We start from the raw sequence: 22,921 nt of genomic DNA on the forward strand, positions 1-22,921 counted from the left end.
TACTGTACAGGTAGCAACAAGATCTATGCAGCAATTCTCCACAAACTACATGTCTATTCCTTGACAGAAGCAATACACTCTAGAAATGTGGTCAACTAAATCAAAAGAAACAAAGTAATTCCATATTCTGGTCCCCAGGTTCCATATTCTATGTGGTCTTGACCAAGATTTTCTCATCATCTCTGCAACACAGTAAAAACTACTTTACTGGGGTGTTGCAAAGTTTAGAGTTTGTAAAGAACAGAATAAGTATACTCTGCTTCTGTAAAGGGATTTTGATATTCAGTGTTTGTGTTGTAGGCCCAGAAAAGGGGCTTCTGATAGTTTCCTTTAGGTACTGCATAAGTAGTCACCTGATTTTAGCAAACATGGCTCTGAAGGCAAAAACCAACCTTTAAAATACTTTTATTAAACAAACAAGAAAAAAGTGTAAAAGAAACCCCCAGCCAGTATACACCATAAATTGACCTTAAAAGACATTCAAAACGCTGATCAAATAATTCTTATTTACAGTTGAGAAAAATATCTTCTGGTGACACAAAAGCTATAAAGATCTACAAAGATCACTTGCTCCCTGCCATCTGCACTTGAGAAATGCTTTCAACTCAGTCAGGATAGGATGCAAGAGAGGACAGAATAGGGCGCTTTGTAAGGAAGCACGGGCAAAAAGCAATTGCTGCTTCCCACACAGGAGCTGTTGGCCAGTATAAAGTGCAGATATTCCACAACATTTTGCAACTACAGATCATGTTTTTTCCTTTCTATATGATCTTAATACCATTTTGCACAGTATATTTATACATTAATAATAATGAAAGAACAGCTTATAAAGGAATTAATCTGGTTGTAACAGACAAGTATGTGTGAAGGTGTCATTACTGTCTCTTCAGCTCTGTAATCAGATTTGAATGTCTCTTTCTAAGCAGTGTTTGACTAGTTTGGATTGCTCTGTGTAGACATTACTCCATCCTGGTTACCAGTATTTAACTATTATCACTTATCTATCACAGCTATCAGTGTACAGCTGTCATGGCTTCTTCCACTCTGGGTTTGCAGTTCTCAACAGTGTATGAAATGGAGATAGAACTGAGTCACTCTTCCTTTCAGCACCAGGAGTCTACAGTAACTGTACTAGTTAAAAGTCTAAAAAATCAAAAATGCCAGCTCACAAAACAGGAAAATGTGTAACAGAAAGGGACAGAGACCTTGAGTGGCTGCTGAGCTGACTGGATAAAGCACCTGTAGTACAGACATGACCATAATTACTGATCTGCAGACAGTGTGGCAAAATCAGCACACTTGGCTCTGCTGTGTGCTTTAGATTCTGTTGTGTATTTCAAACTATTAACTTGTGAGTCCCCGGCCTAGAATTTTTTCCCACAAGCCTCTCTGGTGATTTCTGTGGTGCTTTGTTGGGCTTGGTTTTTTTTGCACTATCTTGTTTTTTTATTTGTTTTGAGTTGGTTGGTTTTCTTAAAGCATGAAAATAGAGATGCTTTCCTTTCTGTAACAATAAAGCTACAAGGTTACCTCCACTAAATACTCAGTATTACCTGATAACCTTGCTGTGACATTTCTGTCTTCCTTCCCAGGAAATGTAACAAGAATTTCAGGCACCAGAGCAGTTCTCATTAAATTTAGTAGTGTTTAGCTGAAAGCAATACAAAGGACAAGCTAAATTCAGTGTTCTAAAGAAAAAAAAAAAAAAAAAAAAAGCCTTAAAGATATCATTACTTCCCAAATATTTCAGACAATTCCAATATTCTGTTCTAGTTTTGAAAAGTCAGATGACATTTATACCAGCTGGAAATGTCTCTGGGATTTCTGTTCTCATTTGAGAAAATAAAGATGAATGTACTGTCTTCTCATTAGCATCTTCTTTTGTGCCCCATCTCAAAGAGAGAGCCCTTCCAAAACTTTGCTTGTATAGTCACCATATATCACCAGTCACATCATATCCAGCTGCAAACAGAAGAAACAGATTTGAAAGAAGCAGCATTGAATTGAAATTATTTCATACATGTGTTTAGTGCTGAGAAAACAAAGCAAATTTGGAAATCCTTATCATGGAACATAAATGGATTGCACAGAATTTAATACTAATCTGCTATAAAGTACAAAATCAAACCTAAAAATCTCATCTTCACATCATCATATGTGCAATTTATAGATTTTTAAAGTACAGTCCTAAAGTAGAAATCTGTCTGTTATCAAAGGTTCTTTAAAACCATCTACATCATCAGCTTAAGCCTTGGAGACAGATTTGTAATGAGTCAGCCCGTAAAAGATGGCTAAAATATTAATTAAAAAACCTGATATCCTTGAATTTCAGTTTTCAACCCATATAACTAACTGTTCAAGATCTACAAACTTTAAAAAATGTTATTATAGTAAATTATACCAATCCACTATCAAATGCATGGCCTTTTGAAACAATCTAGAGGACACATTTCACCCACGTAAACACCTATGTTACTACATAACGTAGTATTTGCCATCATGAAATTACACACCTGGCTAAGTTTTACAATAGCAAGTAAGTAATTTCACATGGCTCTTCTGATTCAATTCCTTAGGTGTTTTTAAGCCATGCACTCTAATATCTACTGTTTTAAGAAGCACTTGGCTCTCTCATTGTACCTTTCACTTAGAGCTTAATTCTAAAGCCACAGCATATCTTTATGGTACTCACCAGATCATCGACATCACCACCTTCATCTGTAGGAGGCAGAATTTCATTTTTCAGTTCTTTTGGAGCCAAGAACTAAAAATACAAATGTATTTATATGATACTGACAAAACTGAAAACCTTTAATATTAGATTAACAGAATGTCTCCTCTGTATATCAAAACAAACCTACCTGTACTTAAAAATCAGGAAGAAAATTTTTACGGTTTCCCCCCTCCAAAACCATCTTAAACTACAACAAAACTTCATAAGACTTGCTTTTAAAGGAATTTTTGGTGAAGTGTGTCAAAAACCAGACAAAGGGATATGGTTCTTGAGACAACACATGGTTATGGTTGTAGAACACCCAGTGATAAGGATGCTGCAAATATTATTCCCTAGTCTCAGGGGGAGATAAGCAAGGTGCATAGAAGAGAAATCATTTGAAGTCTACTAAGTCCACAGAAACAACCTCAGGCACAAAAAGTTTTTGAGACATCAATGGCTGGAGCCTGGAACTATGCATTTTTCTCTACCCATCCCTTTTTGTCCACCATCAGACATGGGATTCTGGGTTAGATGGAAATTTTATCTGTTACAATTTGACCAGCTTTATGTTCTTAAAAATATTGTGTGCAGCTACAGAATGCTCAAGGATAACAAACTGCCCCCCCCCCCCGATATGAATACACACATGAGCTGACCAATGGCTTCTTTAAGACATTTCCTACACACAGCATTCTAGTTCTGTGTTGAACTTACAAGCTTCCCCATTTAATTCAATTAACACTTACCAAATGAACAAAGACATGAATTTAAAAAAAACCCCAAACCTCTAACATGCTAGACTGTTAGAATGCCAGTCTTAAAAACAGAAAATTCATTATGTAAAATTGCATTGCTGTAGCTGCTGATACAACTCACCATATGCACTTCACTTAAAGCATGACATTCATAAACAGAAGAGAAAGGTAAGTTACTCAGATACTATAAAAACTGAAATCAAACATACAGGCAATATCTGGAGTACAACCACCTCCAAATTATTTCACAGACTTTCCTCTTAGCCTAAAAATACCCCAACTAAAATCGTAGGAAAAAAAATAGCAATACTTAACTCTTATTTTAAAAAGCATCCAGTTGTCTACAAGTCTTAGTTACTACATTTTTACCAATATCCTTAATATAAAATCTTTTTCTTTTCTTATTAAAATGCACCAGAATGAATATACAGAGCCAGAAACAATCCTGCCCCCCAATAAAACATAGATGTGAAGCTGAGGAGGAAAAGCCACATTCCAACACTGAGTTCTGTCACCCTTAAGTCAGAAACAACTTCAGTATAACTCCAGATGATGAAAGAGAACAGCTAAGTACACATTAAACAGACTATAAATACCTGCTTAGATAACTCTTTTGTGCTAAAATGGAGCTGCTGTTCAGCTGGGGACTTCAACTGCATCAGCCAGAGAGGTTGTGGAAAAGGCCCTGGGATCCCTATCAACATCACCAATCTCTGAGACAATACACTTGTAATGTGAAAAGCTTAAACATTATTTTAAATAAATAAAATATTCTGATCCTTCTCTAGAACCCTAGTAACACCTTTAGACATGGGGTAAAACTCTGTGACTTTCCTTTTGCATCCTCTAGGATGAAAAGCAAATACATCATGTTTGGATAACACCAAAGACAGAGGATACAGGCAACCTCTGCCCCGTAGTCTCAGTGACCAAAGGTCAGACCTTTCCTACACCCTGAACAGCAACATCCAAGAGGAATGTAGAAATCTCACTCCACAGACAACATTCATGTTTTAACATGCTGAGTTTAACTTATCATAGAGATTCTGTAGCTGAAAAAAAAAGAGGCAGGGAATGTGACAGGGCCAGAAGGAATTAGAATTTCAGGATGCCGTTATGTCTGTGTATCTTTTTTGTTGGAAGAGACCTTAATCTAGTAGTAATATAAAGCACATACTTGAAACTAAAACCTAATGACATTTGTCAGCTCTGAAAGGCTTTTTGTGCCAGATCAAATTTCCTTTTTTCATATTTAAGAGTCAAATGCTTTTTCCGAAAGTAGCATATTTTGCGAAATTTTTACCGTCAGCTTTCTCACACTGAATTACACAAAGGAAGCCAGAAGCTAGAGAAATGTACAATGAAGATTTGCAGTAAATTGAAACCTGAAGTTTCCATCAAATGCCGAACATCCAAAGTTGGGTTTTTTTTCTGAAAACCTGTTTTACATTTATGCAAACGCAAATTACATATAATAGCTGTGCTGAAATCCATTATCTTCCCCAAAGCAACCAGAAAAAGCACTTGACATTCCTGCTCTTTTAACCTACCATCCTCGTGCTCTAAAAAGAGTATCTCCACTGTTACAGGGGAAAAAAAAAAAACATTTTTCTCAGTGAGAGGAAAATATGCGTGGATAACCTACATCAAGCAAAAAGAAAAAGGAAACTTTGACCTGTCTAATAAGCAGCTTGGTAAGTCTTTCTTTTTCCTGCAGACAGCAACCCTATAAAACCTGTAATCTTACAGACAAAACAGTCCTGAAACTACTAGCAGCTAGTAAACAGCACGTAAGAGAAAGGGCTCTTGTGTCACACAGGACTATACTGATAGACAAGCCCATGACCTACAGGATTGCACATAACCTCTACAGAGGTGAAGAAAACATGGACCTTACTCTGTTGGGAGATATTTGAAAAAAATCCAATATAACCCTTTAGTGAAAGGTATTGCCTTCGGTACAGAACACAAATCAACCACTTTTGCAATCTGCTGTAGACCTAGGAATGCTGGCTTTGTATCACACAGGAAACCTGTGGCAGGGTTTAATTGGACCAAAGAGGACTAGATTTTATACCAGCCCCACAACATCAAGATAAAATATTCTATCCCTGCAGATCTTACTCCAAGAATATGCAGTCTCCCAGTTTCTTAATGAAAAAGTCATGAGCCCTTAACAGACATGGGAAATCAGGTTCTGGGTTTGGATTTGGACAGTGTGTAGGGAAGTGGTCATCTAGTGAATACCTGGAATTGCCAACTGCTTAGTCAGCAAAGGATGAAACCCAATTACTCTGGAAGTTAAGGTAACTGCCATGCTAGAGAACTCTGCAGCAGACCTGATTTCATGCAATATCTCTTATTCCCCCAATTTAATGGGAAGATACAGTTATTGCATGACCTTCAATCAATCAATCAATCACAAAATGACCTTCAATCAATCACAAAATAGTTTCCTGTATTACAATGTATGGTGATTGTAGGATGATGGTTAACAGAAATGTAAATTTGCAGTCAGTCTACAGCTGCTTTGCTCCAGCTTAGCCTGGCAGCTGTGAATCTAGTCCGTGGTACTCTATAATTTGTGCTGCATTCCTATGCAGGCACAGTATTTTTTAGCCACCACAAGCTCACAGTGAAGACAATGGTATGCTGCAAGGTCTTGGTGATTAGTAGAGATTTCCTTAAGGAACACTGGCTATTTCACACAGCATTAGCACATTTTTTGAGCATCAGTGGTAGTTTCAGACCAGAAAGTAAAGTTCTCAAGAACAATATTGTCTGAGGAAGTTTCCAAGTAAATTCATAGCACTTGAAGTAGATAAAGACTGATACTCTTTAAAACCACCACTGGGGGAAAAGTTGCTCTATACATTCATGTGTAATGAGAAATAGCCAGTAGGTCCTTCATGTCTAGAAAAACCATCATACTCAGTCATTTGTATCCTGCACATGTGCTCAGCTTTCTGGACTCTTAGTTTGTAAGCTTTTCATTTTCATGACATTTCTGTGCCTTCTTCACCTTGAGGTAAATTGTTACAGATGAAAAAAGCAGTTTCTAAAATACAACCTTTTTCTGCTCATTAACTAACTCATAGAGAACCTACTTCTACCCATTTCTGGCTATTGCTAATGGAAGGCCTGGAAGTTGCAAAAATCAATGGGGCATCTTTTATAAAAGCTACTTCTCTGCAAAATAGTGATTTAGCCACAGGTTTAACTTTGGGGGTCTGTGATACAAGGACCTTTCACCTAAACTAGCAGCCTGATACAAAAACATCCCTCTTATCCTCTCCACACAAATACATTTTTTGACAGCAGATCTGAATTCTGCTTCCCTCCAAAGACAAGGCACCATTTTGCCTGTTAGAATTCAGTCCTTTGTAACCTGGACATCCTTCACTCATCACTGCAGTTACTGAAATGCTATGTATGTGTAGAAATTATACCTGCAAATAGTCCAAAACCCCCATTTCCAAAAGGATCTAATATGGTCACCAATAATACCCCCAGCATCATGTATGATGTCCACCAATCCACAAGAGCTGCATAAAGTGGAAAATACTGGTATCACTGTACGTATGGTGAAAACTAGACACAACAACTTGAATTGTTGGAGTTCACAAAACCTTTCAAAAAAAAAGGTATTGGATTTTTGAACTCATTCTACCAGTGAGAACACATTTCTTTCTGTGAAGTTCAAATAGTGATCTTACACAGGTAAACAGTACTCTGCTGTTCCACTACACTGAGTTGCTGAAGTTCCTATTCTTTCTAGAGGATATTTTCAGATAATTTCACTACATGCTACTTTTAAAAGACCAATTAAAGTAAAACATTGTAGTACATGCTAAGGTATTTTTGCTCTGAAATGTGGAAGTTTCAATTGTGTTGCAAAAGAACATTCTTATTTCTTCATATGGATCTTATTTCATTCAGCTGAAGATTTATCCACATAAGAAATTCTTCAGTTCCATGGCAAGGGCTCTACACAAACAGATGCTCATTAAAAAAAAAGGTACCTTTTCAGCCTCTTCACCAGTCACCGAACTTTCCTCTGCTTCATCTTTAGTGATCAAAGAAATTCTGTCTGAAAAAAAAAAAAAGACATATAAAAATATCATTAGAAGGCTTCCCAAAAACTCACCTAATGTTAGAAGTGAAAAAAGTGTTTCACGTTCCAACTTCTGGATGTGTCATCATCACCAGCAAAAAAAAGAGTATTGCTCAAAGGAAAATGTGACTTGCATAAATGAGTCAACTATGATATAAAATATGATATAAAAATAAATTAATGAGCATATTCATAAGCTTGTGGAAGTATCCATTTAGGAAACTGCTAATATTGTGACAATCAAACTAATGAGACACTAAAATCATAGATCACAGATGAAATGCTGACAATCTATTCGAAATTACACTTTTAGTCTTTCACAGCATGCTCTTAGGTCCTCAGAAAATATTAACTCCTAGCATTCAGACACTTGTGCTGTAATTACCTAGTCTGACTACCAAAGTACTGGTCCTGCCCCACTTTGCTCCTTGCTTGTGCCAGCAGCACCACCCTGTGCAGTGATGTCCCACCCCCCCAAAAAAAAACATTGAAAAAATCTCTATTTCTTTTGACCCCAACGGTTTTTCCAGTCTAGCTCATCACTTGGCCACACAAATGCTTGTGCCTGAAAAAGCAGCTGTGGGTGTGAGAGCAAAGAATAGGAGACGCATAAGAATTTCAGCAGCGGCATAAGCGCAGTATCACCTTCATGTGCCCAGAGAGCCACATGGCAGGGGTTTCATGAAACAAAGGAACTTGTCAAACAGATCTCCCTTTCTTCTGAGCCACTAACTCATTAACTTACATCCATCCTCTTTTGGTGACTGCAGTCACTCACGACAAGGCCTAACGCACACCACATTTAGTAGAAAAGACGTGACGGGTGATGAGGCAAGAAGGAGAGAAAACAGGACTTCTGCTCTTGGTAGCAGCAAGTAAAAAGCAATTTCAGCTGCCTACTGGAGCAGCCAGATTATGCATAAAGCATCAAGATTTCGTTTCACCATGTTCTTAAAGGAAGATAATCTATGCTGTATGAAAATATCATCTCTCTTTGTGTTTGTTTGATTTTTCCCTCAAAAATGTACTCCAGTTTGTCAAAAAGTCTGATTTATACTAACTAAAAATTATTCATGGCTTTTAAAAGACCCAAGTTGCTGTTTTCAAAGTTTATTGGTTTCTTTTTCCAAATTTATATGGAGAAGGTCCCCTACAGCACTACTGAATATAATATTCTTGTCAGTGTTGTCCTGTGACAGTTTTTTCACATTGCTAAACAAATTCCCATCCTGTATTTCAAAGGAGTTGGATGAAGAAGACATTACAGCACGTCTGGAGTTCACCACTTTGAATGGTACTATACAAAAGCACATCACTGCATTTTATAGCATGCACCCTTAAGAGATACAGGTGGGCATTTAACATTTTCTTAGCATTGGTTCCATATAAAAACAAGAGAATGATGTAAAAGATTTTTTTTTTTAGGCCACTATGTTTTGTATTTGTGAAAATGTTCCTTTATTTATCTCTTGCGTAGTCTCTGAATGCCTTTTAGAATGGCACTGCCTTGTATCACCCAGTTTAATCATAGGTAGGTGCCGTATCACCACATATTCTGCCCTTCAGGTTACTTAAATACAAAATGATCAGTGACACATTTCAACGCTATCTATGATGTTTTGGAAGCTTAAACTGCAAGAATCTTTTTATAGCTCTACTGCATGAATTTTTCCCATTTATTCTGAAAATTCAGCTGAAATTGCGTCTTCTTCTCTGTACCCCATAACATTTAATTTGTGTTTCTTCTTCCACAATTAATTTACCATTTCAACAAGACTTGGAAGTGCATTATGAATAATGCTGATATGAAACTATTACTGCAGAAAAGGATGCTGCAATATGAAAGTTGTTAGGGGTTTTTTTTTTTAAATAGGCTGCAGGAATGAAGCATATCAAAATGCTGCAGTGGGGTTAGTCTAAGTGCCCCACTGCTAACAAAGTTTTCTTACTTAATGGGTAAATGCATAATACAACGAGAAATTGTCTAATTTTTTTGAAATGCCATCCTACCTTGTATCATGATATCCCAGAAATCAGCTAACGCTTTATCTTCCAACTTTGATTTCAGGGCCTGCAGAAAGTCATTAAAGCACTGCACCTTGGACAGCTGAAAAAACAGAACAGCAACTGTAAACAAGAAATACTAAAACTATTAAAGAGCACTGCAAATTTAACTCTTCATGAAGTCATTTAACACAGTGAACACAAAAGTCTATAGAATTTGGTTTTTATTTCTATTAAAACCATGAGTTCTAAGGAAAGGTGAGCCACAAAAACTGCCTTTCAGAAAGCTAGTAAGACTTTCTTGTAATTAGCTTTGTTGAAGAAGAAAATTGTAGGATTACATCTTTTCCTTGCACAAGCATCAGGTCATAAGCCTTCTGTTTTATGTTTCAAAGAAAACAAACAACAGCAAATAATACCAGAGATGCTAGTCCCCATTCCAGTAAGAATAAAAACCCCCATAAAATGCAACTCTATTTCTAAAATTTGAAACATATTTAAAGTTAAATTCTTTTTGCTGCAGCAATACATTTTCAAGTTTCTAATACAGAAAATAGGCCCATCGTGCCTTTAATTTGAAAGAGATAAGAGTATTCACACAATAACATTACCTTCATGGCCTCCTCTCTAAAAACTCTGATACAGTCAATCCCTTTCATGTAGTACTGTGAACCTTTATTTTCCAGGAACTGGTCAATGCGGTTTATCAACTGCTGACTCACTGGAAGACAAGGAGAAATCAATCAATCAATCAATCACAGAATGCACACTCTCAAGGAAATAAAACCCTTTTCTTTTACATCTCTCTTTTTCTACTCCGAAGGCATCTAAATAGTTAATCATACCCACACTGCCTCAAGCTACACAAGTTGATAATTGTTATCTAAGCTAGTGACAATTATTTCAGCCTCTCTGGAAAAGCCAGATATACTAGGAAGAACCTCAAGCATGTCCAAGGTATACTTTTCCCTGAAAGCCTAGAAAAAATGCAGTGGCCTGATTTGTTTGATAAAAATTTGGGATTCTAAAGCTTAGGGAGGTTAATGTTCTACAACACAAGCATATTCCCTAAACATCCTTTGCAATAGATGCATATTTGAATAAAAGCATTAAATTTATGAAAAAGGTAAAATAATGTCAAACCAGCATGCGTAGGGTGATTGCAGTTAAAAGATGTTGCTGTTATTGACCTCACAGTATGTCTTGTCTCTTGTACAGGCAGTTTGGTAATTTTTCATCAGGGCAAAGATGTTACGATTACAGAGATTATAAACTGTGCGTGCCTGACAGAAAGAAGTAGAGGTAAACAGTGAGGATGTCTATCAAGGGAGATTAACAGCATTGTTGCCATTGAGGGAAAAAATTCAGGAAAGCTTTCTGAACAAGTCACAGCATCTGCTTGTCCTGTTCTTGTACTGTTAAAGACCAGTTAGTGGATTAGCAGAACCTCTCCCCTGACCTATAGCCCTTCCCAGCTCCAGATGTTATGGGCATAGATGTCACTTCAAGTATCCCAGCTATGGAAGCATCAAAAAAGAAAATCACCTGCCAGAGTGGTGGAAGAAACAAGAGGTAAAAACACCAAGAAGGAGTCATTGTTTAAGTACTGTGTTCCACTCTGCTCACTGTGAGCATGCACAGCACTGGCTGTTATATTATTTTCTATTAAATGCCTAATTGAACTGAATCTGAAGGACAACATCTCTGAATAGAGCGAAACAAGGCATGTTTGATATTCTCCCACGAGCTTTTAATGGTTTCTAGAAAAGGAGGCAGATAATGGTTCTGCCCAACAGCAGCTACTGCACAAGAAAGTGCTAAAGTGACTACAGTGCCAGAGGTAATCAGCTCACTGTATTTATTTCATCAGTAGCTGACAAACTAAATTGAAGTCTCACCACTTAAGCTTCCCAAGTAAAGCCAGTCCATTTTATTCATGGTTAATGATTTTCTCATTAAATGTTCTAATTTCTTATGAATTGCACTAATAAAAGCAAGTCCTGCTGGTGTTTTCAGTGGTGGTGGTGTTTTTTTTAAACACTGCCTTCTCATTGATGTGTTAAATTAAAACCCCAGGCACTATGAGGGTGCAATAAAAGTCTTTATTGTCAGGATGATTCCAGCATACTGTTTGAAATTATCAGATACTCTACTACTTCTTTTGCATTTAATTTTTTTAAATCCCTTTCCATTTGATTGCCCTGGCAGCCATCAGAAAAAAACCCACTTTCTTGCTACTGACTGTGACGTGCCTCCTTTTGAAACCTGTTGTAAGGAACCAAAGGAAACCTGCAATGTTTTACCAGGCACTGAGAGTCCATAACACATGCAGCAAACAGCTTACATGGTAACAGTATTTAAAGTCAGATTCCTCTAACATCCTGAAATAGCTTGTCTAAAGAGTTATTCTGTCCATCGGGTTTCCCTTAAATGATAGGCCAATGATTGATGAATCTAAAATAGATAAAAATTCCTATGCTCTGATTAGACTACCAAATTACTTCAGGGGGCCAAAAGCTATACTAAAGACAGTAGATAAGGAAATTCTTGAAGTGGTTGCTGTTCCTTTACACTTCTAATCCAAGAACTTCGCTGATTTCCTGCTGCCTTTTCATTAGTCTGAATCTTTGGGTCTGGATGCTGCAAAAAATAGATGTCCCTGTTTTTGGAGCAAGGCATGTTCTGCATAAAGATGTCTTTTTAACTAAGCTGTGATAAGCATTAACTCTGATGTGTCCCAGACAAATCTCAGGCATTGAGGTTTTGAAGAGCAGGCCCTTGAGTCACAAACTGACAACCTATTCAGGCCACTTCTGTGTAATTATAACTTTTTTCTTCTCTCCCAACTTCCTCATTCCACACACATTTAAGGAAGTGAACTAACAGACTTCTACATTTTGCATTAACTGGAATTTCTAGAACTCCTAATAACCACCACATTCTGCAGAACATCCCAAGAAATTTTAATCTCCTCTTTCCTCCTTCTACTGTACCTGACTGGTTAGATAACAAATATAGTTATTAGGGGTTGGAGAACTGCAGGGGAGAAAAACCCATGGAATTTAAAATCTTCCAGTTCTAGCAGAATTTAATCCCTTCCCCTCTGGCATTCAGATACATTTGCTACTCCAAAATACATTCACCAGTGCTGTCATTTTTTGTGAAATACGCCACGAACAATTATATTCACTTGTTATCTCTGAAAAGCTACAGTACAAAAGTGCAGTTATATTTTCATGTTTGTTCAGTTCAGCTCTTGGTCTTGATTACTATACCAATCAGATGACACAATAAAAATAGCCAAAACTGTCTATTATTACAGTCCAAGTTCAATTCCTTGGGGATTTTTTTCCCCCTAAAAAAATGAATCAGGTTAAGACAATAATTCTTCCTCTAGACAAAAGACTCCCGTTGTTAATCTGATTTACGTGCTGCTCGTGGCAATGATTTGTATTCATGGACAGTGCTTAAAGTACGATTCACTGACAAATCAGTTAAAACGCCCGATAATTAATTTTAAAATACTGCTCTGTATCATCTTTCTAGAACTGAAAAGAAGAAAGAAATTCTGAACTGAAAATGGTACTAATTTTTAAGGACCTCCTTCATCTTTAAGCCAAGAAATAAGAATTTTAAGATCAAGTTCTGTTAAACTACTCCAATACCGTATGAGGCGCTGTTCAGTTTTGAAATGGTGTCTCTAAATGTCCTGAGGGTATGGATCAGAATTATTTAGGCTGGATGTCTGAAGGATGTATGACCCAAATCCCTGCTAAATACAGGGTTCACTGTGAAACAGGTGGCTCAGTGCTCCAGACTTGAGTTCCATGTAGCTCCTAAGATGGAGTCCCCTTTTCTGTGTTTGAATCCCATCATTGTGATCTTTATTATCTTTTTCCCCACAACATCTAATTCAAATTCTGTTTGTTGCAACTCAGAGCTTTGAGTCTCAACCAATCACTATGCTCTTCAAAGACAAACCTGGCTTCATCGTCTCTGTGAAGATCTACAGAAAACTTCAAAGTGATTCTATATACTCAAGTATTTGGTTTGCAAAAACTCTTTTAATGACTGAATCATTTTCATCAAACCAGTCATTGCATTTGGCCTGCCTAGAAGTAGAGTATGAATAGTCTCTGAAACACACAAAAACATCCGGTAACATAAAAATGCAGACAAACTGCAAAAACATGCCAACAAAAAATGAAATTAAGTATTAGCTTTTTTAAAAACTATCTTAGGTCCAGAAAGGTAATTAACTATACTTATTTCTACAGAAAATCTTGCAATAAAATATCATCCTTGTTCACATGCAGTTACTGACTCCATTAACTACATTTTTCTAGAAATGCCTAGGAATAAAAATATTAACAAACTTACTATAAATATAAAACTAAGAGCTTAATGCAATTTGTCTCTGGACATTTTTTCTTAGTCCATAAACTGCTGAGCTGCCATTGCAGATTTCTCTCCCAGCTGACAATTGGTAAAGTAAAAAAGCTTTTCCAGCCACAGGATTTCAGACATCATGTTCTCAGACAGGAGTCCTGTAAGATGCAATGAAATGTGGCCTATAAACTCACATAGAAAATTTACAAATCAAAGAAAATACTATGTATGTGTCAATATCTTTTTCTACTCCCCTGATTCTATCTTCTACAGAAGCCTATGAAAATACAACCCAACACATCAGACATGTTGTGCTCTCCAGAGATGCAGACATGGATGGAAACCTTAAAATACAAGAATGAACTGGTAGTCACGTAGCTACTCCTTTGGCATTACAAAGAGGGCAAGCACTGACTGCATTTGAGAGTCTTCTCTGAAGCCACAACAGTGAAGAAACTCATTGGGAGCAATGATTAGATTCTATTCAGGTAAGCTAATCTATTTTATGTGCAGTCATTGACAAAAACGTCAGAAGCTGTTATGAGAAGACATCTCTTTGTGATGACTGTACACTTGTGACTTGCTCAAAATAAGATCTGCATAAAATGACATCTCTCTGGCCAGGAATGCAAATAAGAAAGTAAGGATGTCTAGAGGGGAACACAATTCTAGTTTCATGAGCATCAATGTTAATCAGCAAGCTGATACCATCAAACATAACTCACCATGTAACCCTTAAGCAGCTCCCTACTGTAATAAATTACAAAGTTGTCAGGTAAAACCAAAGTCCGTTATTGTTTCAGGAATTGAGCTGCCAGTCCAGAAAATCTATCTCTAAGACCCTTACCAATCTGAAAATCTTTGATTTTCTAGAGACATATATTCAGGCATTAGTGGCCCAGTTCTCATACAGCATCAGACATGGACTAGCTTACACTTAAGACTTCTGCTATGAAAGGTACAAACCCTGATAAACAAATCCCAGTGAAGGCACTGCAGGAAATGTAGTGGTACCTATTTTCAATGATAAATATACCATCAGGACTTCCTACAAGCTTGTGCAGAAGAAAAAGAAAAATAATCCCCTTGCCATCCTCTGGTACTGCTACCTTTATAATATTGGTGTGGGTGTGCCATTAACCTGCAGCTTAATTAAAAAGCTAGTGTAGTGTCAGTGTTTAAAGTACAGCTATTCCTACTGCTACAACTTCTCTATCTACTAAAAAACAACCCACCTCCAATCAAACATTTGAAAGGTCCTTCTCCTCCCTGTGGAAGGACTGCTGTTACTTTAAAAGGTGAATGTAAGCTCTATTCAGTTAGGAAGATATAGTAGATGTTTTTTTAATACAAGAAAGAAAAACAGAATGCAACTTAGTAGTTCTCCTGTCTGCATCCTGACACATAAAATGCTACCTTTTTTTACAATAAAGTATTTGAATGCCACGGATTAATCTTTTCTGCAAAGAAATTTTATATTTCTTACGTTCTAGCAGGGGGAAAAAAGTTTCATCATTACATGACATAAAATTATACTAAAAAAACTCTTTTGAACCACTGAATAGTTTTAAGGCAGAGTTTACTATTTACACAACCAAAGTGCAATACAGCAAGCCATTAAAAACATGCCTGCAATGTTGAATGTGTTAAGCTACCTAAAAGGCTCTAAAGCACAAAAAGGATTATCCAGAAGAAAGAGATAATATGCAAAGCATGTTTTTATTTATAGTGGCTTCTATCTCTCCTTTAAATGGGTGACTGCACTACATTCAGTTTAACTACACCTTATCATTACAGAGCAGATTACATAGAATAAAAGCAAATTGCTCAAAATTTCATAACCTTCCAAACATGTACTGCAGTTATCTCCAGCACAACTACCAAGTGGACATATTTAAGCACTCTTCCTAGTTAAACCACCTTCAAGAGTAATCACTATACTTATTTCTGCCTTAAAGCTTTCCTACATTATAGTATTTATCACCATAACAAAGTAGTCAACTGTTTCACAGTTTCTGTATTCTAATGTATTGTACAATGCTTTTTTACTGCATCTTAATATATCTGAGATTTAAGAACACAATTCTAAATATTTTTTAAATAAGTAATTTCTTCTGGATCGAATGAAAAATACATGCAAAAAAAGCTAGCTAGCTGGCTTAGAGGTCTGGAAATTCTGGAGATAAATAGCTATGTAGGTTTTAACAGATGGTACCACAACTCAATATGCTGCTCAACACACTCCTCAAACTACATCCAAAAGGACCAAAGGCCTTGTTGAAATACCCAGCACCTCACTTAAGTAGCTCTGCAAATCTTTCTTTGAAAAGGAATGCGACATTAGTGGCTATTTGGCAGATCAGGTTTACCCTGCCACAACCTTCAAATTGCCCATCCATCTTGTGCATTCTTTTTAAGACACCTTTGGATTATATATATCTTTGTATAGCTACTCCAGGAGGGAAATACCATACAAACAAATGATAATTCCATTGCATTTTCAGACTTAGGCCATGCAAGACTGCTTGACCTGTGCTTCGTGTTCTTCTTCATCTCTGAGAAGAGTCAGCATACACAGAGTCTCCTCTCAACTTTCAGATTACACATACTAACTGCTTATTCCACTCTGAATTCACCTGCGCTTTCTTTCACTCACAAGCAGTAAGAAATGATCTTTCCATGTAAAGATTTAAGTCCCAGGCATGAGAGTCTCTCTTTTGTTCATGGAACTGTGCACAGCCAACAGCCCTCCACTTCAGGCCAGAAAGATCCTAGCAATGAGAAGCTGGGGTTCATTCTGAATGAGGAAGCCAGTGAATACCAAGGGATCTTCTGTCACAAACACCTGAGGGGTTGCTCAGGTGCCTCAATGTAGCTGTCTAGTGCCTTCTTACCCAAACACAGCTACCTAAGACTTTTAATTGGGGAAAGAAAGTATTGACAAGGGAATTACAAATGACACCTTCCTTGGCTGAGTGGCACTACAAGCTAACCTGTAAATTGCACAGCAACGCACACTGCACTAGAAACTTATGTTCAGATAAATGGATTGCATTTACTGAACCCTGAAGGTGCTACTAATATAATTAAGATAGACAAAAGTCATTTACCATCTTTGAAGTCAGCATTTTTCTTCCTCACCAGAACTCGGAAGTCTTCTGCTGGGTTAACGCTGCCTACCTAAAAAAAGTACAAAAACCAATTCAACTGTCTGCCAATATTCATCTCTTTCTTCTTGTCAGGCAACTAGAATGTTTAATATGAAAACAGAAGCTCTGCACTTCTCTGCATTCAGATTCACAAATGCAAGTACTGCACAGTACACCTGGCAATGGTTGGTTATGACATGAGCAAGATGAACTCACTCCGCTGCACTGTTACAAGTTGACCACTTCTCTGGTGCTGAGAGGACATAAGCACAATTCAGGTTATCTGCTAGTTCAGTTTTGAGATCTTCTGAAGCACAGACCTCTTAGACCTCCCTAATCTCACCAGATGCTTAGTGTGGAGTGGGAGCTCCCAGGCACGTGGGTACAGCATCAGTGGTTTGCTACCCCAATAGGAGCCTGAAAATTAAAAGCTTGCACTTAAACCATCTAGGCTTTCTGGCACAGTCTGACATCTTAAAGCCAAAGCTCTAAATGGGCAAAGTGTAGAAACCTTTCAAAGGAACTAAAACCAGGTCAAATATAAATAAACACTGAAAAATAGATGCATTAACTTGAGGGGAAGAAAACTAACAACCCTACATTGCTTAAAATTTCCTATCAGCAATTGGAATTCTCCTAATTTTTGAAAAATTTTTATGCTTTGTTGTCAAAATAACTCATGGACCTTTCATTAAGTTTGCTTGATCTTGTCGTGTTTCTTTTAAATCTGGCAACATCACTTTTCAGGAAATATCAGAAATTTATATTAGGAGTGCAGAACATTGATATCTTTTTAGATTTTAAATATTTTTCTAAGTATCAATAATGCATTTTTCAAAATGAACCTTAAAGAATAGCACATTGGAAAACAAATGAAGTTAGCTCAATATTAATTATTTTTTTAATAATAAGAAAACATCGAATAAAGGAAGGTGCACAGTTATGACACAGGTTTCATCTACCCACAGAATTAAGTTAGAAGTTGATGCCTTTTCCTGGTCTTAAAATCAAGAATCAAACACAGTTAGAAGGAAAAAAGGGATTTTACCTTGGTATTTATTTCAAGGATCCTTAGGTGCATCACGTCCAGGTTGAATGCACCTTAATGCCCACCACAATGCACACCCCCAATAGATCAGGTGTAACGTTAAAGGTTTTACTAATTAGCATATCTATCAAAGATTCCCCAATGAGAGGCTCAAGTGAGCCTCCCTCCCCAAGGAACCTTCCCCTGGATGGTTCTATCTTAGTTTACAGGATGTGTTCTGGAGAGGACCTTGGGGTCTGGAGCACACTGATCCCTAGCTATGAAGCTTCTAAAATGTTTAGTCTCCTGGCTGAATAAACAAGTCCAAGAATGTAGGCTAAAAACCATCAAGAATACGGAAGTTATAAAAAGGTATAAAAGGGGTATAAAAGAAAAGGCAAAAAATCATCATGGCATCAATCCAGTGGCAAGATTAAGCCAAATTTCTGATTTAGACCCCCAATTAATGCAGAGAACAATGTCTAAAATCACAGCAATACCTTTGATTAAATACACAGAGGCAACATCTGTGTTGCAGAAGATATGAAAGACAGCAAGAACAAAATTTACAACTACTGAGCTCCAATTCTGTTTTCTGCAGATCCTCAGGCTTTCCTTTTAGAGTTCTAAACACCAGGAGAGAATTTTGTCCTAAAATATCCACAACTGATAGAAACTTGTGCTTACACATGCCTAAGGGCAGAGAAAGTTGTCTTTACAATCTCTAGCAGCGAGTCTCAAATGTACAAGTAGACAGTATTTCAGTCACGTTTCAGCTAGAAACCTTCCTTTTATCAGGAATTCTATACATTCACCATAATAGACTTAGAGAATTAATCTTCCCCTTTAATAATCAGATCTGTAAAACATGCTTACAGAGGTGATATTGCCTTCAGCAAGTTTCATGATGCTAAAGCTCCCTTCCTCATCTTCAATTTTTGGTTTCTTAAGGCTGGGTTCATCTTCGCTGCAAATGAGAAGGACAAAAATGAATGTAAATTGTCCTGCCTACTAACTAGGGAGTCAGTAAACTAATGAAATATGCGCTGAACTAAACTTCATTACATAACTGTTCCAAAATCAACACTTAACCATGCCTCATTTTTCCCCCAGGCTGCACAAACCATACAGTAGAAACAGAGATTAAACTTTATCTTAGCATAAACCAAAGGTATCACTGTTGAAGCTATGAGATTATTCATGCTTATTTCAGGTGTGAATTTCCTTATACAGACCTTCTTCACCTTTCTAAATACAGAATATTTCTATTCACTTTATTTGGAACTTCTATGTTGAGTTAACCTCAATAATTTCCAGTATATAATGTGACATTTGGTATTTTCACTAGATTTTCTTCTAAAATGAAATGTCAGTGAAAATTTACCATTTTAGTAAGACATTAATTTACTGTTCAATCACTAACTGCTAGCTCCTGTCTTGGAATTTATAGCTAATACAAACCTGTTTACACAATGGCTTTTGAGTCTAATGACCCCTATTCTCCACCAGTATATGAGAGCTCTGTAAACTTCCACTTATATTTGTTAAAACCTGCTAGACAAATTCCAGTTAAGCAGATCAGAACTCTTAGGACATTTTAAGCTACATCTCAAAAGACTATTCATTATTTTATTTAAGCTATTTATTATTTATTATTTAAGCTACATCTTTCAAAAGACTATCTATTATTTTAAAAAGCTAATTGTGATTTTGGGCTACTTTCTTGCTTTGTTCTTACAGGTAACATACAGCAAGGTATACATTCAAACTAGGAACTTAATTCTAACATCTAACATGCTACACTTTAGAGCACATCTCAGCAACACAAGAAAATCCAGACAATCACAGAAGGGGAAGAAAATCAGATGCTGTCAGGCTACTGACACAGACGAATTGATTTCGGTTTAAGAACGACTGAAAGCTACTCAGCAACCCAAAGGGCGGGATTGTGTTCAAGGAATCCCAAAACAAAGTAACAAGTTTTTCTGAAAAATTCTACTGTTGTGAAAAGAAGAAACTGCTTGATGATGAAGGGCAAAGCCAGAGATCCTGGACTAGGAGCCATTTTTCATTCTACAAGATTAGAACTGATTGCAAAAACTGCATTGCATGTTACAGAAGCAATCAGCTATTAGAAAGAACTTGTGGAGTCTTCCTTTTTGCTTTCTATAGCACACTCCTCCCCTATTTTACAATCACTGTCTATCTCACTTTGTTTCAGCAGTCTTCTCTGTCCTTTACTTAATTCTGTCACTATCGAAATGAAATCCCTTCTCCTCAGCAACTCCTGCCATTCAGCATAACCTTACTTATCACTCTAGGAGAAATGATGACTTTAGTTATGCCTAAGGACAAAGATAGGATACCTTTGCTTCATTCTCAGCTCTGCTGACTTTCTGGCTAACCTTGAACAAGTTGCTTGATTGTTTTGAACAGCCAGTGTGTCTCTCTGTAAAAGGAGAAACTGATACTTATCAACACCAGAGAGTTTAGAACCTCTACTGGAACCAAAAATCTTGTATATTGACATGGTTTGATGAAAGGTTGTAAAAAACAACAAAAATTCTCTTTTAGATTATTTTCCTCCAGAAGTATATGGCAATTAAATTTCTTCTTTTTCTTCCTGCATTATTTTTACTGATTCAAAATGCTTTGGGATTGGAGGAAGGAGAAAATAAATGATGATACTGCATTTAACATCCTAGGACCAAATCTACAGTTGTCATTAATCAGTGCAGCACAGCAGAAACTAATGAATCCATAGCCATTTATACCAGCCAAGGATCTGACATTTAGAATATGCACTGATTAGCAGTATTTTTAAACTGCAAAACGTGCAATTACTATTTGGGAAAAATTAATAAAATACAAGATTAATTTAAAACACCCACTTCTACATTAATATAGAAGCCTCTCACATCCTACAAAGATGGATAAGGTAACAGCCTCTCCACAGCCAACCTAAGAAGGAAAAAGTAAAATGTCTTCTATTTTGCAGGAATTTTTTTAAACTAAATTATTTTAAGCAGATCTTAAGCAAAAGTGACACAAATGAATACTTAAAATCTCTATTAAGATATCATGCCTATAATTATGCTGCTTTAGTCCCATGAGACCTTAAAAATTAACAGAAGAATCTGGTCAACACGATGACAGGAGATACAAATCAGTTTTAGAACACAAAAATAATGGTCAACACATCTTCTAGACAACTTTTCCCAAATACTTCAGTGCAACCTATACCTGAGTTTTAATAAGTTGAATCTCATAGAACCATAGCATTTATAATCACAGAATGGTTTAGGTTGGAAGGGACCCTTAAGATCCCCTACTTCCAACGCCCCTGCCATGGGCAGAGACGCCTCCCACTAAACCAGGCTGCCTAAAGCCCCATCCAGCCTGGCCTTGAACACTGCCAGGAAGGGGGCATCCACAGCTTCTCTGGGCAACCTGTGCCACTGCCTCTGTTGTTTAATATTTTCCTTAGTCACTATTGCAGAATGATGTACTTTTCTTTACTAGTGAATAAATTAAATCATTTCAGCTTTTCCCCAAACACAGAACAAAACCATACAGTTAAGACTGCTGTTGTAGCAATGATAAAATACTACCAGTTCCATTCATTGATACAGCAATACCATTTTTTCTGCATTTTTTTGAAAATCTTACTATCATTCATTCTTCTTTGCATAGTTGAGTCTGTATCCTTTCACTTCCTTTACAGATATTTTTTTTAAAAATCATTTTAATGCCCTACATCAATTTCTATCTAAATTACTTTTAGAGAGGTGAAAAAGCAGCTGTAAAGGAAACCAGTTTTTAAACAAAATAGATTTCCTTCTTGCTTGCCAGATGCTTTTGGGAAGACATATTTTAAAACAACTACCAGTAATGGGTCACTGCTTTTTGTTTAAATTCTCTCTCTAGCTTGTTTGAGCCCAAATTTTTTACCTTGTATTTCTAAACTGCCTCTATCACTTTTTAAAATACACATATAAATGTACAGATGTACATAAACCCAGAGAAACTGAGGCACGGAGTAAGAAAAAGAGAATTCAATCAGTATGAATTCACAGACACACCAAGGCAACAGGAACACACTGAAATCAGCAACAACAACAAAAAAAAGCCAGGTATTTCCCAGTCTGTAGAGAGAAATGTAGTCATTAGTCTTAAGCAGCAAAACGAGGAGTCCTGTGTCATGTCTTCCCAAAGCAAATATGCTGAGGAGGCTCTACCTGACCCAAAGTAAAGGATGTATAACAGCTCAGCTAAGCAAGAGCTCAAAACACCTCAAAGATGTCGTTCCTAGTGCTGAAAGCACTGAACCTAAAATGACAGAACAAAGGGAGAAGGAGCTAACTGAGAACACCCCAACATTTCAGGGACCTACTAGTTATATTACAGATTTCAATAAATTAATTTCTAAGAACCAGATTTTGTTTGAGCAAATTGATTTGGCAAGAGTGACAGTACCACTGCAGTAGAAATTTAGCATTTATTCTTCCCATTTGCAGCAAAAATAAACTAAGCACAGTATATTCAATAACAACAAAAATACCCTGTCTTAAAACTGTTCAAACAATAACTGTTCCAGGAAGAGTCCATAACAGCTTGATTTTTTTGAGACAACCACATTAATTGCACAGCAGATTATAATGAAACACTTTTCTTCTGATATTCAAAATGAAAGCTAGAGAATTACCTAAATCAAGCATGCTGAGAAGAAAGGCTCAACTTCATGGTTAATTGAAAGTTCCATGGCAT

The 22,921-nt window shown here is 36.8% G+C and overlaps 1 protein-coding gene across 2 annotated transcripts in view; it reads right to left on the bottom strand.

The window, feature by feature from the left end:
* Positions 1-473: 473 nt before the first annotated feature.
* XRCC5 (X-ray repair cross complementing 5) overlaps positions 474-22,921 on the bottom strand; it is a gene marked incomplete at its 3' end in the record, with an annotated part of 50,148 nt that continues 27,700 nt past the window's right edge. The window contains exons 15-21 of one of the 2 annotated variants that reach the window (XM_082285078.1): positions 19,031-19,121; positions 17,089-17,158; positions 10,201-10,310; positions 9,596-9,692; positions 7,494-7,561; positions 2,693-2,764; positions 474-1,962 (exon numbers count right to left, since the gene is read on the bottom strand). In XM_082285078.1, coding sequence (XP_082141204.1) covers positions 1,948-1,962; positions 2,693-2,764; positions 7,494-7,561; positions 9,596-9,692; positions 10,201-10,310; positions 17,089-17,158; positions 19,031-19,121 — 523 coding nt within the window. Of the gene's footprint in view, positions 1,963-2,647; positions 2,765-7,493; positions 7,562-9,595; positions 9,693-10,200; positions 10,311-17,088; positions 17,159-19,030; positions 19,122-22,921 lie in introns of those variants that run through there. The other variant, XM_082285077.1, reaches the window with a different exon arrangement.

The sequence above is a fragment of the Coloeus monedula genome (assembly GCF_965178545.1).
Source record: "Coloeus monedula genome assembly, chromosome: 7".
NCBI lineage: Eukaryota > Metazoa > Chordata > Aves > Passeriformes > Corvidae > Coloeus > Coloeus monedula.